The sequence below is a fragment of the Podarcis vaucheri genome (genome assembly GCF_965113315.1).
Source record: "Podarcis vaucheri genome assembly, chromosome: 9".
Lineage (NCBI taxonomy): Eukaryota > Metazoa > Chordata > Lepidosauria > Squamata > Lacertidae > Podarcis > Podarcis vaucheri.
The window spans coordinates 41,595,976-41,616,425 of record NC_138767.1 but is presented as its reverse complement, the minus strand read 5'-3'; the positions used below and the strand labels follow the sequence as shown (position 1 = coordinate 41,616,425).

Genomic DNA, 20,450 nt, shown 5'->3' with positions numbered 1-20,450 from the left:
GTGGTTAGATACACATTTGGTTTTTAAAGGATGAAATCCTTTTTTAAAATGCGACATAGAATTTGTAAAAGAGAAGTGACTCCTATTTCTCTTTCTCCAGCATCTGATGAAACTTATGAAAGGGGAATCATGGGATATTTCACAGAGTAGACCCACTAATTTCAGTGGGCATGACTTACTTAAATGCCACCTAATGATTTCAGCCAAAAAAGATCCAGGAACCCAACCCCCACCTTAGTTTGTTAGCGAACTGCTTTTCAATAATGTGTCAAGTAGCATGTAGAAAATTGGTGTAAGGTGTCTGTGGGATGTTCCTAAAGTTTTGCTGGTGAAGGATATGTTAATCTGGGTGTCTCTCCATTTCATATTATTCAAAACTTAAGTTCAGTCTGCCACATTCCCAGTTCTGGTTGGGATTTTATTTTTTAAAAATCCACACAAAAAATTGCCAGCATTTTAATGCACGTTTTTCCCTATACATCTGTATAAGTAATTAGAATAGACTTTTAAACTTTTTTTTAAAAAAATAGAATTAATAGAATGCATTTTTGTATGTTATTTTCACCAATTTCTGTATTTTAATGCACACTTTGACCGAATATACACTTTTGGGGGGTTGGACAGATGCGTCACTAAAATTCAGAGAAGAGCATATTTTGAAGAATAGCTACACTATGTGTTAGAATGTGAACTAAACTATATTTCTCCCTGATTTTTACATGTTGAAACAATTATAATTTGTACAGAAGGATCCCTGCGACCCAAAGCAATTGATTCAGGAGTTGTTGGTGTAGTGCTAGGAGCAGATGTCAAGTAAATGAATTAAATAATCCATAGTAAAACGCCAGTGGAAAAAAGGAAGGGGCAAAAGGCAGAGGCCCAAGGGAACCGCTCTGGAAATGTGGTAACAGAAGAGGAAAAGATATTGAAACACAGAACAGCAGCTGGAGCTAGGAAAGCGTAAACACAACAATGTTGTATTGTTAGGCAGGCAATATATTTCGACTATGTTTTATAGAACTTTATTAACAATTTAGCAGTGGGTAAGGCTCAAACGGGACACGGGTGGCACTGTGGGTTAAACCACAGAGCCTAGGACTTCCCGATCGTGAGCTCCCGTTGCTTGGTCCCTGCTCCTGCCAACCTAGCAGTTGGAAAGCACGTCAAAGTGCAAGTAGATAAATAGGTACTGCTCTGGCGGGAAGGTAAACGCCTATAGAGCGAGATGAGCGCTGCAACCCCAGAGTCGGTCACGACTGGACCTAATGGTCAGGGGTCCCTTTACCTTTACCTATGGCTCAAACATCCATTTGTTATTTGTCCATTTACCACCCTTGCAGTCTTCAAGCTGGAAGATCCCTCATCCATGTGGAATGGCTGACTTCCCACACAAACGCTTTGGAGGTTGAGCATGCATATTTCTTCTGTGTTGCTGCAGAATACCCACAACAGCATAGGTTTATTGAGTAGGTGCCAGCTGCACGGCTGCTGGCAAAACGTCTTGTCTGTTTGCTGCTTCAAAACCATCTAGGAGTTGCTGCGAATCTTCAGGGGAGCCCATTGCCACAGCTGGAGAGCTTTTAGGATGCAGCCCTGGCCTCTTCTGTGCTCTCTCATCTCACCAGTACCAGCTCCTTAGGGCTGACAGCCGCTCTGGAGCCAATCCATTATACACTTAAGATGATTATGATGTCAATATGTGTTTTGCTCTTTGATCTTCTATTTGTTGCTTTCAGTTCAGGCACGGGTGGGGAACCTACAGCCCACTTGCTGAATTAAGCCTGCCAAGCCTCCTTATTGGGCCTGTCAGGCCATTTCAGCCAAACCATATCCACCTGCCGTAGCCTTGATATCATCATAGAGGACATAAGAGGTGGGTCAGATAAAGATCTGGCTCAGCTGAGTGGTGTTTGGAGACACCCAAAGGGCTTTTGCAAGAACCAGCGACCAGCTGATTGTCAGGTCTTGCAGAGCACTTGGCAAGGCCTGATAATGAGCTGATTAGTTGACTGCTACAGGACACTTTTTTGGGGTGAGTTCCCCATTTCCACTGCAGGCCACTACCACCACCACCACCACTTACGCTATTTAGAAGGGCCCCTGACCCTCAGGTGGGGCTTCTCAGGGATGCAGTAGACCTCTGTGGGCAGGAGGCCAGCAGAGATACGTAAGTGGTCTTCTGCTTTCTCAAGCCGAATCCAACCTATTTTATTACCCTTTAAAGTTAATTGATACTGAAATACTTTCCAGTATTGTCCACCGTCCTTGGCTTTTCAGTCGTGTTTATGGTTATGAATATTTTCTTTCTCTCTCTCTGTTAAATCTGCAGTTTGTTTGCACCACTTCAGAGTGTAGGTTGGGATTTACAACCAGGAGTTGAAGAGAATTTGGAGATTTGGCCTCAGACAAATCATCTGAGGTATACCTCTCCACCAAAAAGAAAGGTTGTGGCGCCATTGGGCCTGGTTCAGAGGTTCAGTGCCAAATGTTGTGGCTAGACTGCTAACATGGACATATTATCACCAGCACATAAATCCCATGCTCAAAAGTCTGCAGTTTCTGCCCATATGCTATTGGGACATGTTCAGGTTTCTTCCATTAATTTTCCAGGGCCTTAATTTGTGTCCAGCATACCTCAAGGACTATGTAATCCCTTTTATCCCTGCCCAATCACTGAGGACTTTTTTTAGGGGGAGGGGGAGTCACTGTAGTAATTGCAGTAATTTCAAACTGTAATTGCAGTTTGACTTTATAGTTTTAACTGATTTTTTAAAATCTTTGTAAGCTGCTTTAGAAACTATTGTGACTTTTTGGGTTAACAGGTATATAAATTGTTTAAATAAATATTAATAAAGCCACCTTTTAGACCATGGAGAAATTTTCTTCTCCCCTCCTTCAGGCAAGAGCAGGAAGGGCAGAAATATTGAATAAATACATACTGATAGTAAACTCTTTATACTTTGCTGATAAAGCTTTTTGAGCCTAGTAGTCTGAGCCATTGCATAATTACTGTAATCTACTATTTGGCACCAGTCCTTTGATGCTTGGCAGTGCTATTTATCTGAGCAACTGCCAAGGTGCAGTGGTTAATAAGCTGCTTTCTTCAGTAGATGCCTGCATTTGAGCCAGTACATGTGTTTTTCTATTGATGAATGAAGCATTTAGTTCTATGGACTTCCTTTGCCATAAGCTTGCTTATTGACTTTCTTGTATGTGATGCCTAAAGGCACTCAGGGTTCATTTTTTATTTAGCGGGAATTATATATTTATACACCGCTTAATAATAATAGTAATAACCCCCCAAAATGCCTTTTTTGTTGTGGTCTCAGGCTGTGCTCACTTTACTGGCTTAAAGGGCAGCAGGGCTGTTTTGCTGCATTTCAGATTGCATTTGCACGTTCCTGTGCACATCAGTATAGCTGGATATGTTTCCAAGTTGCCTGCTGTCTGCCTACACTAGCAGGCAGAGAGTGAGCATGGATGTCTTCATATGGTGTATGTTTTGCAATCAGATCAAAGCCAGTTTGTGGGGATACCCATTGAAACGCAGTATTTCAGAAGCTTTGGGATACAGGTGGCATCTGGCTAATGATGTGTGTACACAAGTTGGCAAACCAGCTGTCGGAGTGTGCTGGAGGCAGAGGGTATACAGGGTATATTGTGTACGCAGTGTTAATGGAAAAGGGGCAGAGCTCAAATAACGCAATGTCAAACTCAAGACAAATGCAACAGATATCCCTTTCCCACCATGACAAGTAATGGCAGTTTAAGAATGCGGAACAGCTGTGCAGCCTCTTATTTGTAAAGTAAGCAAAAGTATACAAATGGCCAAACTCTCTTCGCTTATGTTAACACAAGAGCTACTAAAAAGCAACAACTCACAGCTATATTGTAAGTGCACAGCGCTGTAAGTTTGCTGGCATTCAGTGTTCTAATCTCACTTTGCCACCAACAGTTGCTAGCCTCAGCTTTTATATGCAGTAAAGCTGCCTTATATTTCAAGGTTTTTGAGAGCCTGACAAGCTAATGGATACAAAGTGCTTTTGAAGATTTGGTGTATCATAAACGGTGATTTGTAATGATATATATGAAGATTTAAAACAGTTTAACTTTTGTAAACAGTAAATCAAACTTTCATCACATCTATTATCTCTACTGGTCTTTCTCTCTCTCTCTCTCTCTCTCTCTCTCTCTCTCTCCCTCCTAATCCCCTGTTTTCTGCCTCTCTCCTTATTTGAGGGCAGAGTCTTTCACATCTGTGCCACAATTGAGGCAGGTCTTGTGGACCACTTGTCCTCTTGACCCTTGCACATCTTGGCTTGTGAAATCCAGCAGGGAGGCATTGACCAGGTAACTCCAGATAGTGGTAAATACTCTGCTAGTATGTACTGGTCTGTGCTCTGAGATGAGGGAGGGAGGCTGTGTTTGTGGTTCCTTTGACAGATTTGACCCACATAATAGTGACATTTGGCAGAGCCTTCCTGGTGGTGGTGCCCCAGTTGTGAAATTACTGCGCTGTAGAGATCAGACACAATGCTATCATTCAGGTGACAACTTAATACATACAGGTTTTTTTGTTTGTTTTTTTGGCCTTTGGGATATACTTGTAATAGAGCTCAGTGTCCCAAGTATTGCTTTCTGCTGTGTTGTATTTTATTGCTGATGTTGATTTTAATTATTGAATGAATGTATTTTTATTCTTCTTGTTAACCACCCTGGTCTCTATGGGATAAAGGGCAACATAAAACACAATAAATAATAATAATAAAAAATAGAACATGGGGAGGGAAGCCCTTCTTGAAGGGATTGAATGATTGCAACTTTGAACTCTTTTCAAAGAGAATATACTGCAATGTTAATTTCAGCTCCCACTTTTATATACTAATAGCAACCTTAGGTAGTCAAAGAGAACTAAAAAATACTGTAATGGATTCTGAATACTCTGGAGGCTCCCTATCTATGCAGAAAAATGCTGGAAAAGCTATATTTCTGATATTAGAGATTGGGGGAAAACAGAGAAAATTTATAAGAACAATTCACATGGTTGCTGAACGTATGGTTTAGCAGCACATAGGCATACATCATGTTCTTGTCTTAGTATTCAGAAGATGATCAGATACAAACTAATATTGGAAACCAAAATGATGCTTTTAATTATCCAAACATACCTAAAGTGTATTGAGTTATGATTTCTAATTTATTGCCTGCTGCTAAACCGGTAATAGTAAAGCAGCCCTAAGACATGCAAGGAATGAATAAGTCAAGTCTGGCAATCTGTGCAACTAAATAAACTAACAGTGTACTCCTGTGTATGTCTACTCAGAAGTGAGCTCTGTTAAATTCTTTGGGGCTTATTCCCAGGTGATTGTGTATATAGGATTGCAACTAAGTGAACGTGATTCGTTACATGTTCCATTATACGCTGCATGTACGGCTCCTGGCAAAAGAATTGCAATAAGGTGCTTCCAGGCCATAAAAGCCTCCTGCCATACCCTAATCTGTTTAACAACATAAGGGATGTATGAGCAGTTCATCTCAAGGGGCAAAATAAGCAGAGGGGAGCTTTGGGATTTCCCTTTCCCAAAACTCAGAATATCAAATATTACAGAACCTTGTGAACTATCTTTACAACACAAAAGTTCTTTTTGCTTTTCCCTCTGGACTCACAAACAAGGCCTTCAATCCTGTTCCAGTTTGGTTGGAGCCCTGAACAGGAGCTCTTGGGGAGAAGGAATACCCTGCAACATTTTAGCGCAGCTCTAGTTGTAATTTGGGATTACTTTCCACAATCAGAAAGGCAGTACAGAAGTTTGAAGTTTAAAAGTTGAATTCCTGCTTTGCAAAGAGAATTCCATGTGTCTTCAGCCTCTGTGATTGATATTTATTATTATTTATTATTATTTTTATTAATTGATTTTATATACCACCCTATACCCGGAGGTCTCAGAGCAGCTCATAGAATAAAATCAAAATATAAAACCACAAAATACATGATCAAAATAAAAACACCCCCCCCCCAAATAAACCCACATTTTAAAAGGGCATAGGATGTCAATCAAATCAACCAAAGGCCTGGTTAAAAAGTAACATTTTTGCCTCGCACCTAAAGGTGTATAATGAAGGTGCCAGGTGAACTTCCCTGGGGAGAGCACTCCACAGACAGGGAACCACTGCAGAGAAGGCTCGTTCTCGTGTTGCCACCCTCCGGACGTCTTGAGGAGAAGGCATTCGAAGAAGGGCCTCAGAAGATGATCTCAGGGTCTGGGTAGGTTCATATGGAAAGAGGCGGTCCTCATCGTTATGGCTTGATGAGAAAAACAGGTATAAAAAGATCCTATCCCACCCCCGTCTTACTTGACCATGGCTGTCCTGTGTCTACAGCCACAGGTAAAGGTAAAGGGACCCCTGACCATTAGGTCCAGTCGTGGCTGACTCTGGGGTTGCGGCACTCATCTCGCTTTATTGGCCGAGGGAGCCATGTGGCCAGCATGACTAAGCCACATGGTCATGTGGCCAGCATGACTAAGCCACTTCTGGCGAATCAGAGCAGTGCATGGAAACGCTGTTTACCTTCCCACTGGAGCACTTATCTACTTGCACTTGATGTGCTTTTGAACTGCCAGGTGGGCAGGAGCAGGGACCGAGCAACGGGAGCTCACCCCATCGTGGGGATTCGAACTGCCGACCTTCTGATCGGCAAGCCCTAGGCTCTGTGGTTTAAACCACAGCGCCACCCGTGTCCCTACAGCCACAGGTAAATTACAGCAAATGTCCTTTATTCTGCTGGTTGTCAGTAAAGGAGGTGCACATGGACCTTTTTCCATAGTCGCCTTCTTTTCAGGTTTTGCAGTTGTGTGTTTTCTCTTCTTGGACTTTTTTATATTTATAAGAGAATTGGCTTTTGACAGCTTGAGCCAGCAAGTCGCATTCAGCTTCAGTTAATCTGAGTTCCCTTGAATAAACAATTTTTCATTTCTGCTAAAGAAGCGCCACACTCATTCGTTTTATTGAAAGCATGCTCTTCTGAAGACTTCTGCTTCTAGTGGAAGCGTGAGAATCTGGGATCTGCCGCTTGCGTGCTACAGGAAGCTTCACAGAGATAAACTTTGGTTTAGAAGCAGAAGTGAAGGATGGCTTTGTGACACATCCAGAGCTTTCTTCATTCCCTGCTTGATTATGAAGAACAGTCCCATCCAGAAAAGGAGGCTGACAGCTCCACATTCTTTGACAGAATGTGCGTGATGCTTGGTCAGGGCAAATGTAGGTAAAGTTTGTCATGGGGGGAAGGGGCAAGGAAAATGAATCTATATGATTACAAGATGTCTTGGAAGAAATATCATCTGTTGCCAACTGCATTATTATTTATGTTGAGAAAATGGGAGAGCTTTTTAAAAAGCAGTTTGCATAAATGAGACAAGCTGTGAGGTTGGCCATGTTTTAAATTTTCCATACACCCTGGCAAAAAAGATTAACCCAAACAGCCTGTGCTTTATGACACACTTGATTTCTTAGTGTAATTATGGCTGTGATTTACAGACTCTGTATTTTTTTACAACTCATCTGCTTCTATTGCAGGTACAAATGTGGTTCTCTTTTTCACTTTCAAATATTAAATCTTACTACAAAAGAGTGATAGTGGCAGGAGACTTATAAAGCATTACTTGTTGTTTTTTATAAATTATTGCTGTTTTCCTATACAAAAGTAACATTACATGCAGAAGGCCATATCTCTTAAGGCTCGTCAAAGTAGCTATCCTCCTCAAATCTTTTTAGAACTGGTAAATCATTCTGTATTTTTCTTTAAATCTTTCTCTGCAATTTGGCATCAATTGCTAATAAACAAATGTGGATATTTCAGCAGATAGTTACAGAATCACATTTGAAAAGCACTTGGTCTAGCCTGCATGTCATGCTGAGCAAAACCATGGCTTCATATGAGTGTGCAGGCTCTTCTTTGTTGTTCAGATGCTGTGTTGAGATAAAGTGTGTCATCCAAACCCAAGCTTGTGGTTTAGCTCTCCTGCACAAAACACAAGCTGTAAACCATAGGAACAGACCTTGGTTCCATCTTGCATTTAGTCTGGAGAGAGCTAACACATGAGACCAGGCTTGGATGATACACTAAGCCATGTGAGATACGCAGTAGGGAAGTTGCTCCCAGTACCAGTCACCATACGGAAGCTGAGAAAGGTTCAGATAGTTTACTGCTGCGGAAGATAAGGCTCAGTAAAACAGTTCTAGATGTAGATTTATATATAGCTTGTAGATTTGGGGCAGATAGAGATATACAGATATATGCAAGTACAAAGTATCTCTGTTGCTCTACACAAGTTCAGCAATTCAAGACATAACACCAGACCAGTAACACAGACAGACTAACAGCAGACTCACAGACTGCCACACTGAGCTGACATGCATTAATCACACATAGTCAGGGCACTGGGCCATTACCATAACAACTGGCTTAGTTGACCTTGCACCTGCGATTTGCTCATCCATAGGGTGAGCTAATTTACACTCATGAAGGAAATTAACTCCTTATCATGTCCAGTTACTCCAACAAGCCAAACTCTGTTAATTCAGTGCAGCTGCAGAAAGAGGAGCAGAGCAGCCACTATTTTCTCGTGAGGAGCCTGCATGCTCATGCATTTGCACTAAGCCATGGTTTGGCTTCACATGACATGTGATCAAGCCTGTAAATATTAATAATTAGTAAAGACAGGATGCTATAAATTCCATCAAACTTGAGTATCACATATTACAGGAACAGCTCTACATTCCCCTCTCCTCAATTCGGTATTACACTTCAAGCATCTGATGAAGCGGCTTGTGCTATAAAAAATGCATTGATCTTTAAGGTAGAGAGCTGGAGTTTGCGTAAGGAGGTTTTGTGGGTGCCATTGTGGGGTTTGCAGGCTTTACTGATGGTGTTTCAAATATACTGGATTTCACTGATGCGTGCTGTGCTTTGGAAAGTAACCTCTGCGTAAATGGGAAGTTGCCTGTATTATGTTTCCCTCCCCACTTTGTACTAACATATATATGCAGACTTTTGCATGTGTTTTTGCAGCTAGAAAAGTACTAAAAGTATACTATATTGTATAATCTATTTTGGATCACAGGATCTGTGAATTCCTATGTGTTGTTAGAATAGATAAACAGGGAGAAAGCACCCAACTGGCTATGGGTGATCATGTCATTGTCAAGGCATTCCAGTGATGGTACGAGACCGTCATAGACCCATTCAACTAGATTCCCAGCATCTGCTTAAATATTGATCTTCCTGATGTTTGCACATGGGTTGTGTATTCCTTCAGGATTTATACTGAATAAATCAATGGATAATATGTTCCAACAGCTTCTGTCAGCGTAGCAGGAGTCGCATCCTACTTGGTATTCAATACTAGGCAGACACATGCACTGCTTATAATTTACACATGATTAGCTATAGTATATTGTGTATCACTCTCTAAATGCAATAATGGCTTCAGTTCTTTTAAGCAAAACATTCTAATTGTCCTAATTAACTTCAGCAGCCACACTGGTGTTTGTAAAAAACAAAAACCAGTTCTGACTTTTTTTTTTAAAGGAATGCCAAGGAGGAAAATGTGATTAATGGGAGCCATATGTTGCTTTTACACGTTTGTCCTGCAGTGGTTTGTAAGTCTGTAGCACTTCTAAACTAAAGCAAGTGGTCATCATATTGGAAAAGTGTCAGCACTTATATTTTCTGATACTTAGCCATATTTCGAAGAACAATGCAGATGGACTGCTTCACCACAATACAGATGTTGTGCTCTTACACTAGTACTGGACCCACTTCAAGGTATTGCTCTTAGCCCTAAAAAGTTTTCGACCCAAGTATCTGTTAGTGCTTCTCTTCCAATACCAATCTCCCCAGTCTAACATTCTGCAGGAGGTGATCTGCTTGCGTGGGGGGGGCACCCCATTTGTGAAATGCCCTCCCAGGAAACTTCCAGATGGTCAAATCATTTAAATGCCAACTGATGACTTGATTGTTTTTGATGTGTATTGACAATAGAGTTTGTGTTAAGTACCCTGTGGGTACTTTCTATTTGACTTACTGCTCTTTTAAATTTTTTTTTATGTGCAAAAACTAGTTTGTACCACATGTGAAATTCTTGTTTGTTAACTACTGATGGTTGGTACATCAGTTTTCTCTAATCAGAAGCAATAGAAAACTGCTATTTGTTCGAACCTGCAGTCAGTAGTGTTCAGTTTCCACTCCTCACGTGCCAAAAGGGAAGGGTGAATTGTGTGATCTCTAGTCTTGCTGTAGCATGTTGTTTTAACACATATCCATGATTCAGTTTTGTATTTGAATGTTGTCAAAGGAGCACAAAACAGCCTGTCCAGCCATATAGCCAGGATGTGGCCTTCTATGCAACACAGCCCATATCTAAAGCATGTGATACCATGACCTGCTTCCAGTCTCTTAAGAATGGTTAAGAGGATTATGTCGGCACTCACCCTGTTGCCTAAGACAATAAAGCAGTGACTCTGGAGTCATTACTGTAAAATATTATAGTTCAAAGGCTTCATGCATAATTGAAAACAGGCAAAATTATAATATATTTATGTAGCTATTTGAAGCATTGACATCTGGGTATATATAGGCTAGTGCGGTATAAGCAGAATATAATTCTATCCTTCCACCAAGCTATTGTCTGTCCAAATATATTATGCAAAATGTGGGACAAACTACGGTACTAAAAGTTAGCAGAATAAAGTTATTTTTCTAGCAGCCAACTTCTTGGTTCCGTTATTTTAAGGGTTGGACTTGGGGCAAACACTGGTGTGGCAAACTTAACTTAGAAATGTAACTTGAGTGTCTGTACTTTATATAATTCATTCTCATTCTCTTCCTCCCACCCCCTCCCCAGCTGAAAGGGAAACCTTGAGTTTAACCCCATTATTTTCCTGCAATACAATACTTCCATCCTCATCCAAACCGTTTAGATGAAAGGTATGTGACAGAATCCATCTTCCTCCCACATCTCAAAGTGCAGTTGACTTTTCTGCTCTATTGCCCATACACCTGCACGCCTGTCCTTCATTTCCTCTTGTGTTGACCACAGTACAGTAATTTATTACTGAGACCAAACTCAAGATCACTTAACATGGATTAGTTATCTTCTAACAGCCATGAACTTTCTGGTTGTATTCAACAAGACTCATGCCACTTTTAATACTTCCTCTCTTGCTCCAGGCTGAAGCCCCCAGTGGTGTAATAGCAAAACCTGCAAGAGTTCAGGGTAATAAGCATGTGGTGAGGTCTGCTGACAGCTCACAGTGTGGCTGGATGCAAGATAGTCAGATGTAAGACCAGCTGTTAAGTAGGGAGCGTGGAGCGTTTCTTCAGTGCTGGCTGGGAGCCAAAGGAGAAAACTACTCAGAATTGAAGGGGCTGCATAGCCAGCCTGGGAAATATACTTACTATATGGCAGCAGACAGTGCTTTCCCAAGCTGCAATTGATCTTTAAGAAGGTCATTTGAAGCAGAGGATAAGGTCCAGGGAACCTCTTCAGGCACACAGAGGGTGGAGGTATTGTTCCTCTTGAAGGTCTTCTACCTCCTCCATGGAAGTCTCTAGCAAGGTGGTGACTTCAGAAGTTGTCTTCTGAACCAGTTCTTCCATGTTGTTGGAACCGTTTTTTGGTTGGGGTGGCGGCAGCTAAGATTTGGGCTGGATGCTTATGGATGTACTGAATGATTCTAATCTGGTTCAGCTATTCTGAACTTGGAACCAGGGGTTTCCTAGTTCTGGTTAACCTAAAGTACATGAGGGGTAAACTTCTCAGTATTTCCTTAGTGGTGAACTCTTGCTTTTTCCACGCCCTTATTAAGCTAAGCTAAGGAAAAAGCTTAATAGCAGCATGAGGTCAGTTGCTATGGCACTCACAGAGGAGGGGGGATTTCTCTAGCTGAGGAATTACATGTGTGCAGGGGAATATGCACAATGGCCATTGGTTATGCACATTAACCACTCTACATTACCCTTAAGATACCTAAAAGGTAGTTTTCCCATTTTTGAGAAAACTGTATGCATATGGATTTGCTTATTCCTTTCAATGCATAATAAAACACTAATTTGTAACATGCAAAAGGTTGCATAACCATATTGATTTCCTTGATGTAGTGTGTTTAAGAGACAATATTTCAAATGCAGTTAATTGGAAAGTAAGCTGATAAGCATACAGTAGTCTTACTGCGAGTTGCCATCTGTTATACTGCAGACAGAAAGTATCACAATATTACAATATTTTTATATAATGTATGGAACTTCTTACTTCACTTATCTTCACAGCAGTTCTAGGAGGGAAGTACTCCTTTCAGAAGATGGAGATTTCATACCTTAAAAGAGTAGGAGATTCAGAATGAACCTCTGGAGAGTTGTACTAAGTTAAGCTTTTGAAAGAGCTGCAATGGCTCTTGGGGGGATATTAGAAAGGGTTCATAGTTTATCTCTATGGCTTTAAAAGTCAGAAAAAGTAACTCAGGTCTTAAGTTTTACGCATAGCTGCAAAAGCTTCCTGAGGAGTATTTCAGTGACCATTTTGCTGTTTAGTAATTTCAGTTCTAAATCCTGGTATGTTGGTGGGACAGGTTACCTGCTACACATTCAGGGTCCCATATATATTGGTGTGAACGTGAAGGACATGTGTACATTGGTGCATGCAATTGCTGCAATCAGGGAGTAGTACACTCTTGATTTTGGCAATTGCATGTAGCTAAATATCTCTTTAGATCTATACCATGGGTAGGCCAGATCCTGCTCAATCGCCTTTTAAATACGACCCGTGGACGATCCTGGAATCAGCATGTTTTTACATGAGTAGAATGTGTGCTTTTATTTAAAATGCATCTCTTGGTTATTTGTGGGGCATAGGAATGCGTTCATTCCCCCCTCACCCCCCAAAAATATAGTCCGGCCCCCCACAAGGTCTGAGGGACAGTGGACTGGCCCCCTGATGAAAAAAGTTTGCTGACCCCTGATCTATACCATTTTTGAATTAATGTCCTCTTGTGTCAACCCCCCACCCCCACGTGGTATACCAGGAATGTGCTGGGAAGAAGTGTCTTCCCTTCGCCGTCTCCATAACATGTTTTCTTCCATCAAACATGCAGTTCTTGTCTGCATTCGGAAGCGGTATAGTGCTAATGCTGGTTGGCTTTACCACATGCTTTTCTCCACGTGCTTTTCCTAACAGTGGCTATCAGCCCTTCCTAATGGAGAGGGATCTAGTAGAAGATTAGTTAATTGCATTTCAAGGACTGCAGTGATGAATTAAGAGTAATCAATGGGCGCTCATATATCCATTATTTCCTACCTTCAGTTTGTATGCCAAAAAGTGCTATAGAAATTATCATTTATAATCTTAATTATTAAACGATTTGCCATTAATGTGCCCAAGCTTTAGCACAGTTATTAACTGCTTCTGTGTAACTGCATGTGCCCCTAAGCTTCTTTTAGGTATTAATGATTTTAAGAGATAAAGATTACAGCACATAAGAATGGAGAGAGAGCATGGAAGAGTAACACAGCTGATGGTGTGCCTTGTGGAATAACTAAGAAATATTCCTCTAGTTGCACTATTATAGTTATTAAGGTAAATCCTTCAGTTTTATGCCAACAACTTGAGGAAATCTCTCTCTTCCTTCCTGCCAGACACTTCTTGTGTATTGGGGAGTGAAAGGCAAGCTGACTGTTTAGATTGCCTTACCCCAAGCAACATGCACTGCTCTGCTATGACCGCTCCCCTTTCCCGGGGGTGTGGCATTGCTGGCAGACATCCAGGACCTCACAGTGACCCGGGAGTGGGTGGAGGGATGCTGCCCATGTCATTAGGGCTCCTGGTCGTGTCATGCCCCCCCGGCTGACCAATCGGGTTAGCCGGGGGCGTGGCCACTTGCCGTTTAATCCGCGGAGGGGAGGTTGTTGCCTCCGCCTGCCCCTCTTCGTTAAGGGTATCCGGTTAAAGGGATCCAGGGGTGTGGTTCCTTTCTGAAGCCTGGGCATGGGCTAGGGCCATACCACGACCCCATCAGTGTCCCTGTGGGATGCTCTTAATTGATGTATATCATAGCCCCCCCCCATCGGTGGGTGACCCTTGAGAGACTTCCTGCAGACAGGCAGGAGAGTCAGGATATAGTCTGGCTTCATCTAAATGCCTAAGCCAAACCGCTCACATCTGTAACCAATAAAGTGGTGGCCTAATTTATCCCATTAACCCAACATACTTGTGTCTGTGTGTTTATTTCTGAGGGGAACTGCGGTGTCCGGGACCTCGCCAAGCAAGACTGTATACCATTCAGCCAGCCTAGGCCTGTAAATGGTAGTTTTCTTAGTCTCAGTACTAGAGCACTGTTCAAATTTTCATCATGATACTTTTGAAAATAAACAGCGTAATCCTAGACATATCTATTCAGGAAAGAAGTCCTATTGGGTTCAGCGAGACTTGGACCATAATAAGTATATATAGGATTGCAGACTAAGTCATGATGGAAAAAATAATGAATTTGAAAAACAATGAATTTGTAGGATCTATCAATAATAATGAAATAATTAATGGATTTTTATCCGTTGTGTTACTGCAGGTCAAGGCTACAGACAGAGATTCAGGGAATTTTGGGCATATTGAGTATTTTCTATATGATGGATTCCATAACTATGAAAAATCAAAAGCGTTCCAGATTGACCCGAGCAGCGGCCACATATGTGTCTCACAGGACATTGACAGGGAAGAAGACCCATCCACATATGATCTCCTGGTGAAAGCGGTAGATGGGGTAAGTTTCACACTTGGATAATTCCACTTTAGCAACCATTTGTTGTTTGTCAGGTGTGAAGGTAATACTCACTGTTTGTCACTCCATCTGGTAACCTAGATCAGTTGTATCAATGCAGTCGTGCAACTTAAAATATAGTTTAGTGAGCCATTGTTTATAAACCATAGCTTAGGGTTACATGTTACATGTGAACCAGGCCACTTTCTGTGACAACAGGGAGTTCCCTAGGTCAGCTGTATAATGTAAGGATTTACCTCAGTAGCAGTGAGTTTGTGGGACTTCTGCAGGGGATTTTGACAGGTGTGTGGGACAAACCTACTGTAATTTGTGTGACACCATAGAGACATAATAACATCAAGCGATCAGCAGGTGGGCAGCTCTGCACACCTGCCAAACTTGGCCCGCAACACTGATCTTGAGAAGGACCTGTGGAGCTATTAAGGTTCACCACTTATTCCTTAGTGTGGAGCAGTGGACAATTCATATTTATGGTTTAAACTTATGGAGAAAGACATACTTTTTCACAGGGTTTCCTTTTACAGCTTGTGAAACCTTGTTAGACCTTGCAAAAGGACTTAATCACCCCCTGAGTTCCATTTAAGTACATTTATTTAAGCATTTAGCAGAGAGATTTAAAAACGGAAAGTTTCTTTTAAAAGAACATAAAACACATAATTAACTAGCTACATTTTCCTTATCAGGATAGCTAACATTTGGTTACTGACATTTCCAAGCAGCTAGCAATTGAGGGCAAATGGACACTTGCCTTGTTTTTTGTAGGAACAGAGCCTGGCATTGACTCTTCACCGATGGCATGAAAGCCAAAGAGAATCTGGCAATCTAGATTCTGGCAAGGTGTTTCTAGGGAGCGCAGTAGACTAATCAATAGGAGGTGGGAATTCACATGCTGCAATTGGATAGGCTGAAGTGACTATGTGTTTTTAAGGTGTTTCCTACATTTTCGTTAATTAATAGTTTGCTGAGTCTTTGTGTGGGAGAAGTGGAGGGTAGTCCACAAACATTTGGATGTGGAATTGTGTAGGCTCTACTGGCTATTGGTTCCTAGGCTTGAGGTATTAAGGAAGGAGGCAGGAGGTTGCTTTTTATTGCATTCACCCATTCTCCTGAAAACACATTTCTTTCTTTGGCATTGTTTTTCATCCCATTCCCAACTCCAAAAATCATCTGGAAAAGCAAACACCAAACACTTTGGACCAGCAGTGTAAAGCACTGCATCTGACTAGTGTTGATGGGAAAGGTTTACAACTCCCAAGAATTAGGCTTTTAGCAGTAGTAGTCTCTTTTTTTTGGGGAAAAGAAATAACATCGTTTTCCTTCTTCCTTCACGTGTTAAACAAACTTTTCTGTGAAGCCCAGCACCGAATATATTCATAGCATGCACAGACTCAAGTTGCCTTCATTGTACATTAATTCCCTTTATTTCTTCCCAGGCATTTCATGATGCTGTCTTGTAACTGCAGCATGACAATCTCAGTGCCAGCCTAAATAGACAATACAGCCATATGAGCTATTCTTGGGAGAAATGAAAGGCTCATTGAGAAATAATGTTGATGGATGCTTCAACTCCACAGCAATCACTGCTCAAGATGTGCAAACAATAAACAAAAGACCCAGTATAATTTTCTGGGTGATGTTGCTTTATACAGTAGATTTTGTATGAAGTCCTCTGCTTGAGTAGCAGGGCAGAGGTTCATGGTTGAGAGTAATGAGAAGCAGTTTCAGCTGTTGTAGCAGAACGCCGATGCCAAGTTGTAGAAGAACTGTGTATCTGAGGATGGTAGAACTCTAGTCTCTTACAGCAGTTAGGCAGCAATCCTAAACACTCCTGCAAGGCTGTTTAACATAGTCAGTCTTACTTCCAAGCTGACATCTGTAGGAGAAATGACACTTTGTGTATATCAAAGAGTTTTGAAGCAGGAATGATGCAAGATCGTGGCAGAGTCAAAACATGATTGGTTGTCACCGTTCATGGCAGAGATGAAGTATCTACTGAATTGCGATTAGGGACATTCCCAAATAAGCAATGGTATAATTTATTGATTTTATGAGTGGCTGGCTGCTTAGCTTTGCAAACTTACTGTTAACTGATATTGAACTGCAAGGGGGAGAATCTCTGTCCATTCCCCATGTGGCAGGAAAATTGATTGGTGTGCCCTCCAAGTTCCTGCATTATAAATGTGGGTTCTAGCTGTACTTGCTATGATCTTCTTATGGAGATGAGAGCTTTATGTCTGCTTGACAAGTGAAGGACTGAAGGAGACATATATGTTTTCAGAATATATAATTTTTTAAAAAACTATAATGATGTTTTTTCTGCTTTTATTGTTCTTTGCTTACTCCTAATAAACAGGAAAAATGAAAAAATATATATGCTAGGATCCTTTCAGTAAAGCAGCTACTAGCTCTGACTCTATCAATGAAAGAAAAAAGTAAATTAAATTTATAATTATTATCTGAACAAATTTAAATCTACCAGACATGATAAATTACTGGTTATCTAAGTTATACACAGTACTTGTTATGTTCCTAAAGTAACAAAGTGACCTTCAAACTGAAAGGGATGCAGAAAAATAATTTTAAAATGTGTATTTTCAATTCTTCCTTCCTTTGAATTTTGCCCGTGTGAAAACATGCCTCAGTTCTAGCTTCAAGCTGAGTAAGAGGGTTGGTCTTTCGTTTGGCTCTGTGCTTCCAGAGAACTCCAAATGCTTTGACATCACCAAGTCCCCCAGTACCCTTTCCTCCTCTACAGCTCTGGAGATGAGATATGGGACTTCCTTTGACATAGCTGAAATAGCCCCCAGCCAGTTGATCTAGAAAGCACAGCATGATCAGAACTCAGAGTAACTTGAAATTAACAAGTGGTTATGATGGCTTATTTTGTGACAAGATACATTAAAGTAAACAGATGTATAATTTTTATACTGTTCAGTTACATTACATTGCTACCCAGAGGTCCTTTAAGTCTGTACACTTTCACTTCGGCTATCTTGGGATTGGCTGAGCTCCAGCAAGGTGAAACAGGTCTAATTGCATTCATGTCTTCCGTGCTTTGTTATAACTGACGATTTGACTTGGCATTTGTTGTGATTCATTCAATAGGGTGGCCTGAGTGCTCAAGCTTTCGTCCGCATAGAGATAGAAGACATTAACGACAATCACCCTGTCTTCGACCCAGCGACTTACATGACAAGCATCAGCAGTCATACGCAGCCGGGAACAGAAATAATCAGTGTCGTTGCTACGGACAAGGATTCTGGAATATATGGAGCTGTGACTTACGAATTGCTGCCGGGTGACTTCTCTTCCCTGTTCACAGTGGATACATCTACAGGTATGATACAAGGTGCATGAGACGCACAATTTAAAATCATATTCTGCTGATACAGATCAGGATAAGTCCCAGAACACTGTGCAGAGGGAGGAGAGGGCTGATGGTTTTGTTGGGCAATCTGAAATGCTGGCTCTGATGGGACCATCTGCTTATCGCTACATGGAATTCCACGCTTAGTGTTCATATCAAATGATGTCTTTGGAATGTACACTTTTTGTGAGAACAACCTACTCCACACTACTCTCCCACTGAAGACAATGTCAGTATTTAACACTGCCTTAATTGACTATTTCAAATGACATAGAATGTATTTCTGTAGAATGTCTTTCATGAAGAGGAACCTAGACCGTGAAAACCTGGGCTTTAATAAATCTTGTTACAGTGCTTACTCTTCTGTTACTGCTGCGTTCTTCAAGTCTTCCTTCCAGTTAAGTGTGCATAGGAGTGTGACTTTAGGCCTAAACCCAACGCAGAATTAGGTGTGCTTAATCTTGTCAGTTTCAGTGGGGTTAAGCAAGTTAAATTCTGTGTTGGATGAAGTCTGTCTTCAAGGCACTGTCTCTCCTCACCCGCCTGGCCCCCACTATGTCCTATTGAACATTGTTTCTTCATCAAGTGAAAAATCATGTTCTCCCTATGCATTTATGCAGCATATAAATGGATTTTCCCTGGGTTTTGTGAGGAGACAGTTGGTCTGCTAAAATTGTAACATATGCTAAAGATGAGCTTGTGAAAGTACACACAGAATATGAAGAGTGCAGCCATGAATATGGCAAATATATTTTGAGTGATTCCTTTGTTTATCTTTGAAGCTAATCTTCTCCAGTAAAGCATTTAACTTGCTTGGAAATTCCTGCATGTGGGTCATGACTGCTTCCATGTAACATGCAGCTTGTTGCTTGTTCCAGCTTGGATTTCTGAAATCATTTCAGAAGAGCTTGCTTCAGAACAGGTTTTGGTGTTTAGAGTGGTAAAATATTCTGGATATAAGGTATTATTTGTGGCCCATCATGGTTTACCTCAGTCATAGTGGCTGGTATCATTGGCTCTGCTTAGCAAAGCAAACATTTGGTGTAGAAGACCTATTCTGTCACAGGTTTTGACAAATGCAGCAGTAAAATAACATTGGATTGTGTGTTTTCTTTTTTTAAATCCCAATTTGACTGTGAATGTGATTTTGTCTTACTCTTTATTACAGGAAGAATTAATCCATTTTAATTTCTAAACTGCACATGGCATTTTTATATGGTGTGTAATAAAGCAAAATCAATGCACACATGAAAGGGTTGACATGAGTAAAGACAGATTGTGAGATTGAAATCGTTTATTTTGGAACATTCTGAAACCACATCCTTTTGAAGAAAGCCTTCCTTAGTTTTTTGTCCAATCTGCATAAGTAATTGATAGCACATTGAGACCACTGAAAGTAAATGGGAGTAGGTTAATGTGTTTGGCTTTGACCTTTTGAGAACTAGTTGTTCAGTAACGGAAATCCTATTCGTGGTCTGAACTTAGCCACTAATGGATTCATGCCTCTGTTAAAAAGCACCACAGAATTTAACCTAAGTAAGATTGAGTGGAACTTTCAGGTATGGAGAATACTGGGAACAATTAGGGTTTAAAATGGCTCAGGGGGGATTTGCAGTAGAGGTTTCTGGAACTAATCCAAAGCACTTTTGTGTATGAGAGTTATTCATACTGGCTAGAACCTGAGCCAGTAACTGAGCACCTTGGAGGATGGGGACTTGTTCTAATGATCCAATAGCTCACCTAACTGACTGAGCAAATCACAGCTCAAAACCCTCCATAAAATGTGTACTGCTACCTTTCTTTCTGCTAGTTTAGGATTCCTCAAGAATGATTTTGCGTGCTCTCTCTCTCTCTCTCTCTTGGTCCTTTCTCTAAGCATGGAGCAAATTATGGGACACTTCATTTGTATCCCCGAACAACAACACCACCACCACCAACAACAACATCATCATAATTTTATTATTTGTACTCCATCCATCTGGCTGGGTTGGCCCAGCCACTCTGTGCAACTTTCAACATATATAAAAACATAATAAAACAATACACAATAAAACAATACACATTAAAACAAGGTTTGCATCATCCTTATGGCTTTGGTATCTGTGTGTTTCCTCCATTTTGCAGTTTTCCTGAATTCAAGCACAGTTATACTAATATTAAGTATGTTAATATCAAATGTTAAGCAGTAAGTATAAATGTCTGTAGTTTCCAGTATGGCATCTCCTTTTCAAAAACCAGACTTCCTGTATAAATA

The 20,450-nt window shown here is 40.9% G+C and overlaps 1 protein-coding gene across 1 annotated transcript in view; it reads left to right on the top strand.

Moving 5' to 3' along the window:
• The window catches only part of DCHS2 (dachsous cadherin-related 2), a 100,376-nt gene that overhangs the window by 33,075 nt on the left and 46,851 nt on the right, over nucleotides 1-20,450 (top strand). Inside the window, exons 2-3 of the mRNA XM_082237529.1 lie at nucleotides 14,620-14,811; nucleotides 17,935-18,166. Of these exons, the coding sequence (XP_082093655.1) occupies nucleotides 14,620-14,811; nucleotides 17,935-18,166 (424 nt within the window). The remainder of the gene's footprint in view (nucleotides 1-14,619; nucleotides 14,812-17,934; nucleotides 18,167-20,450) is intronic.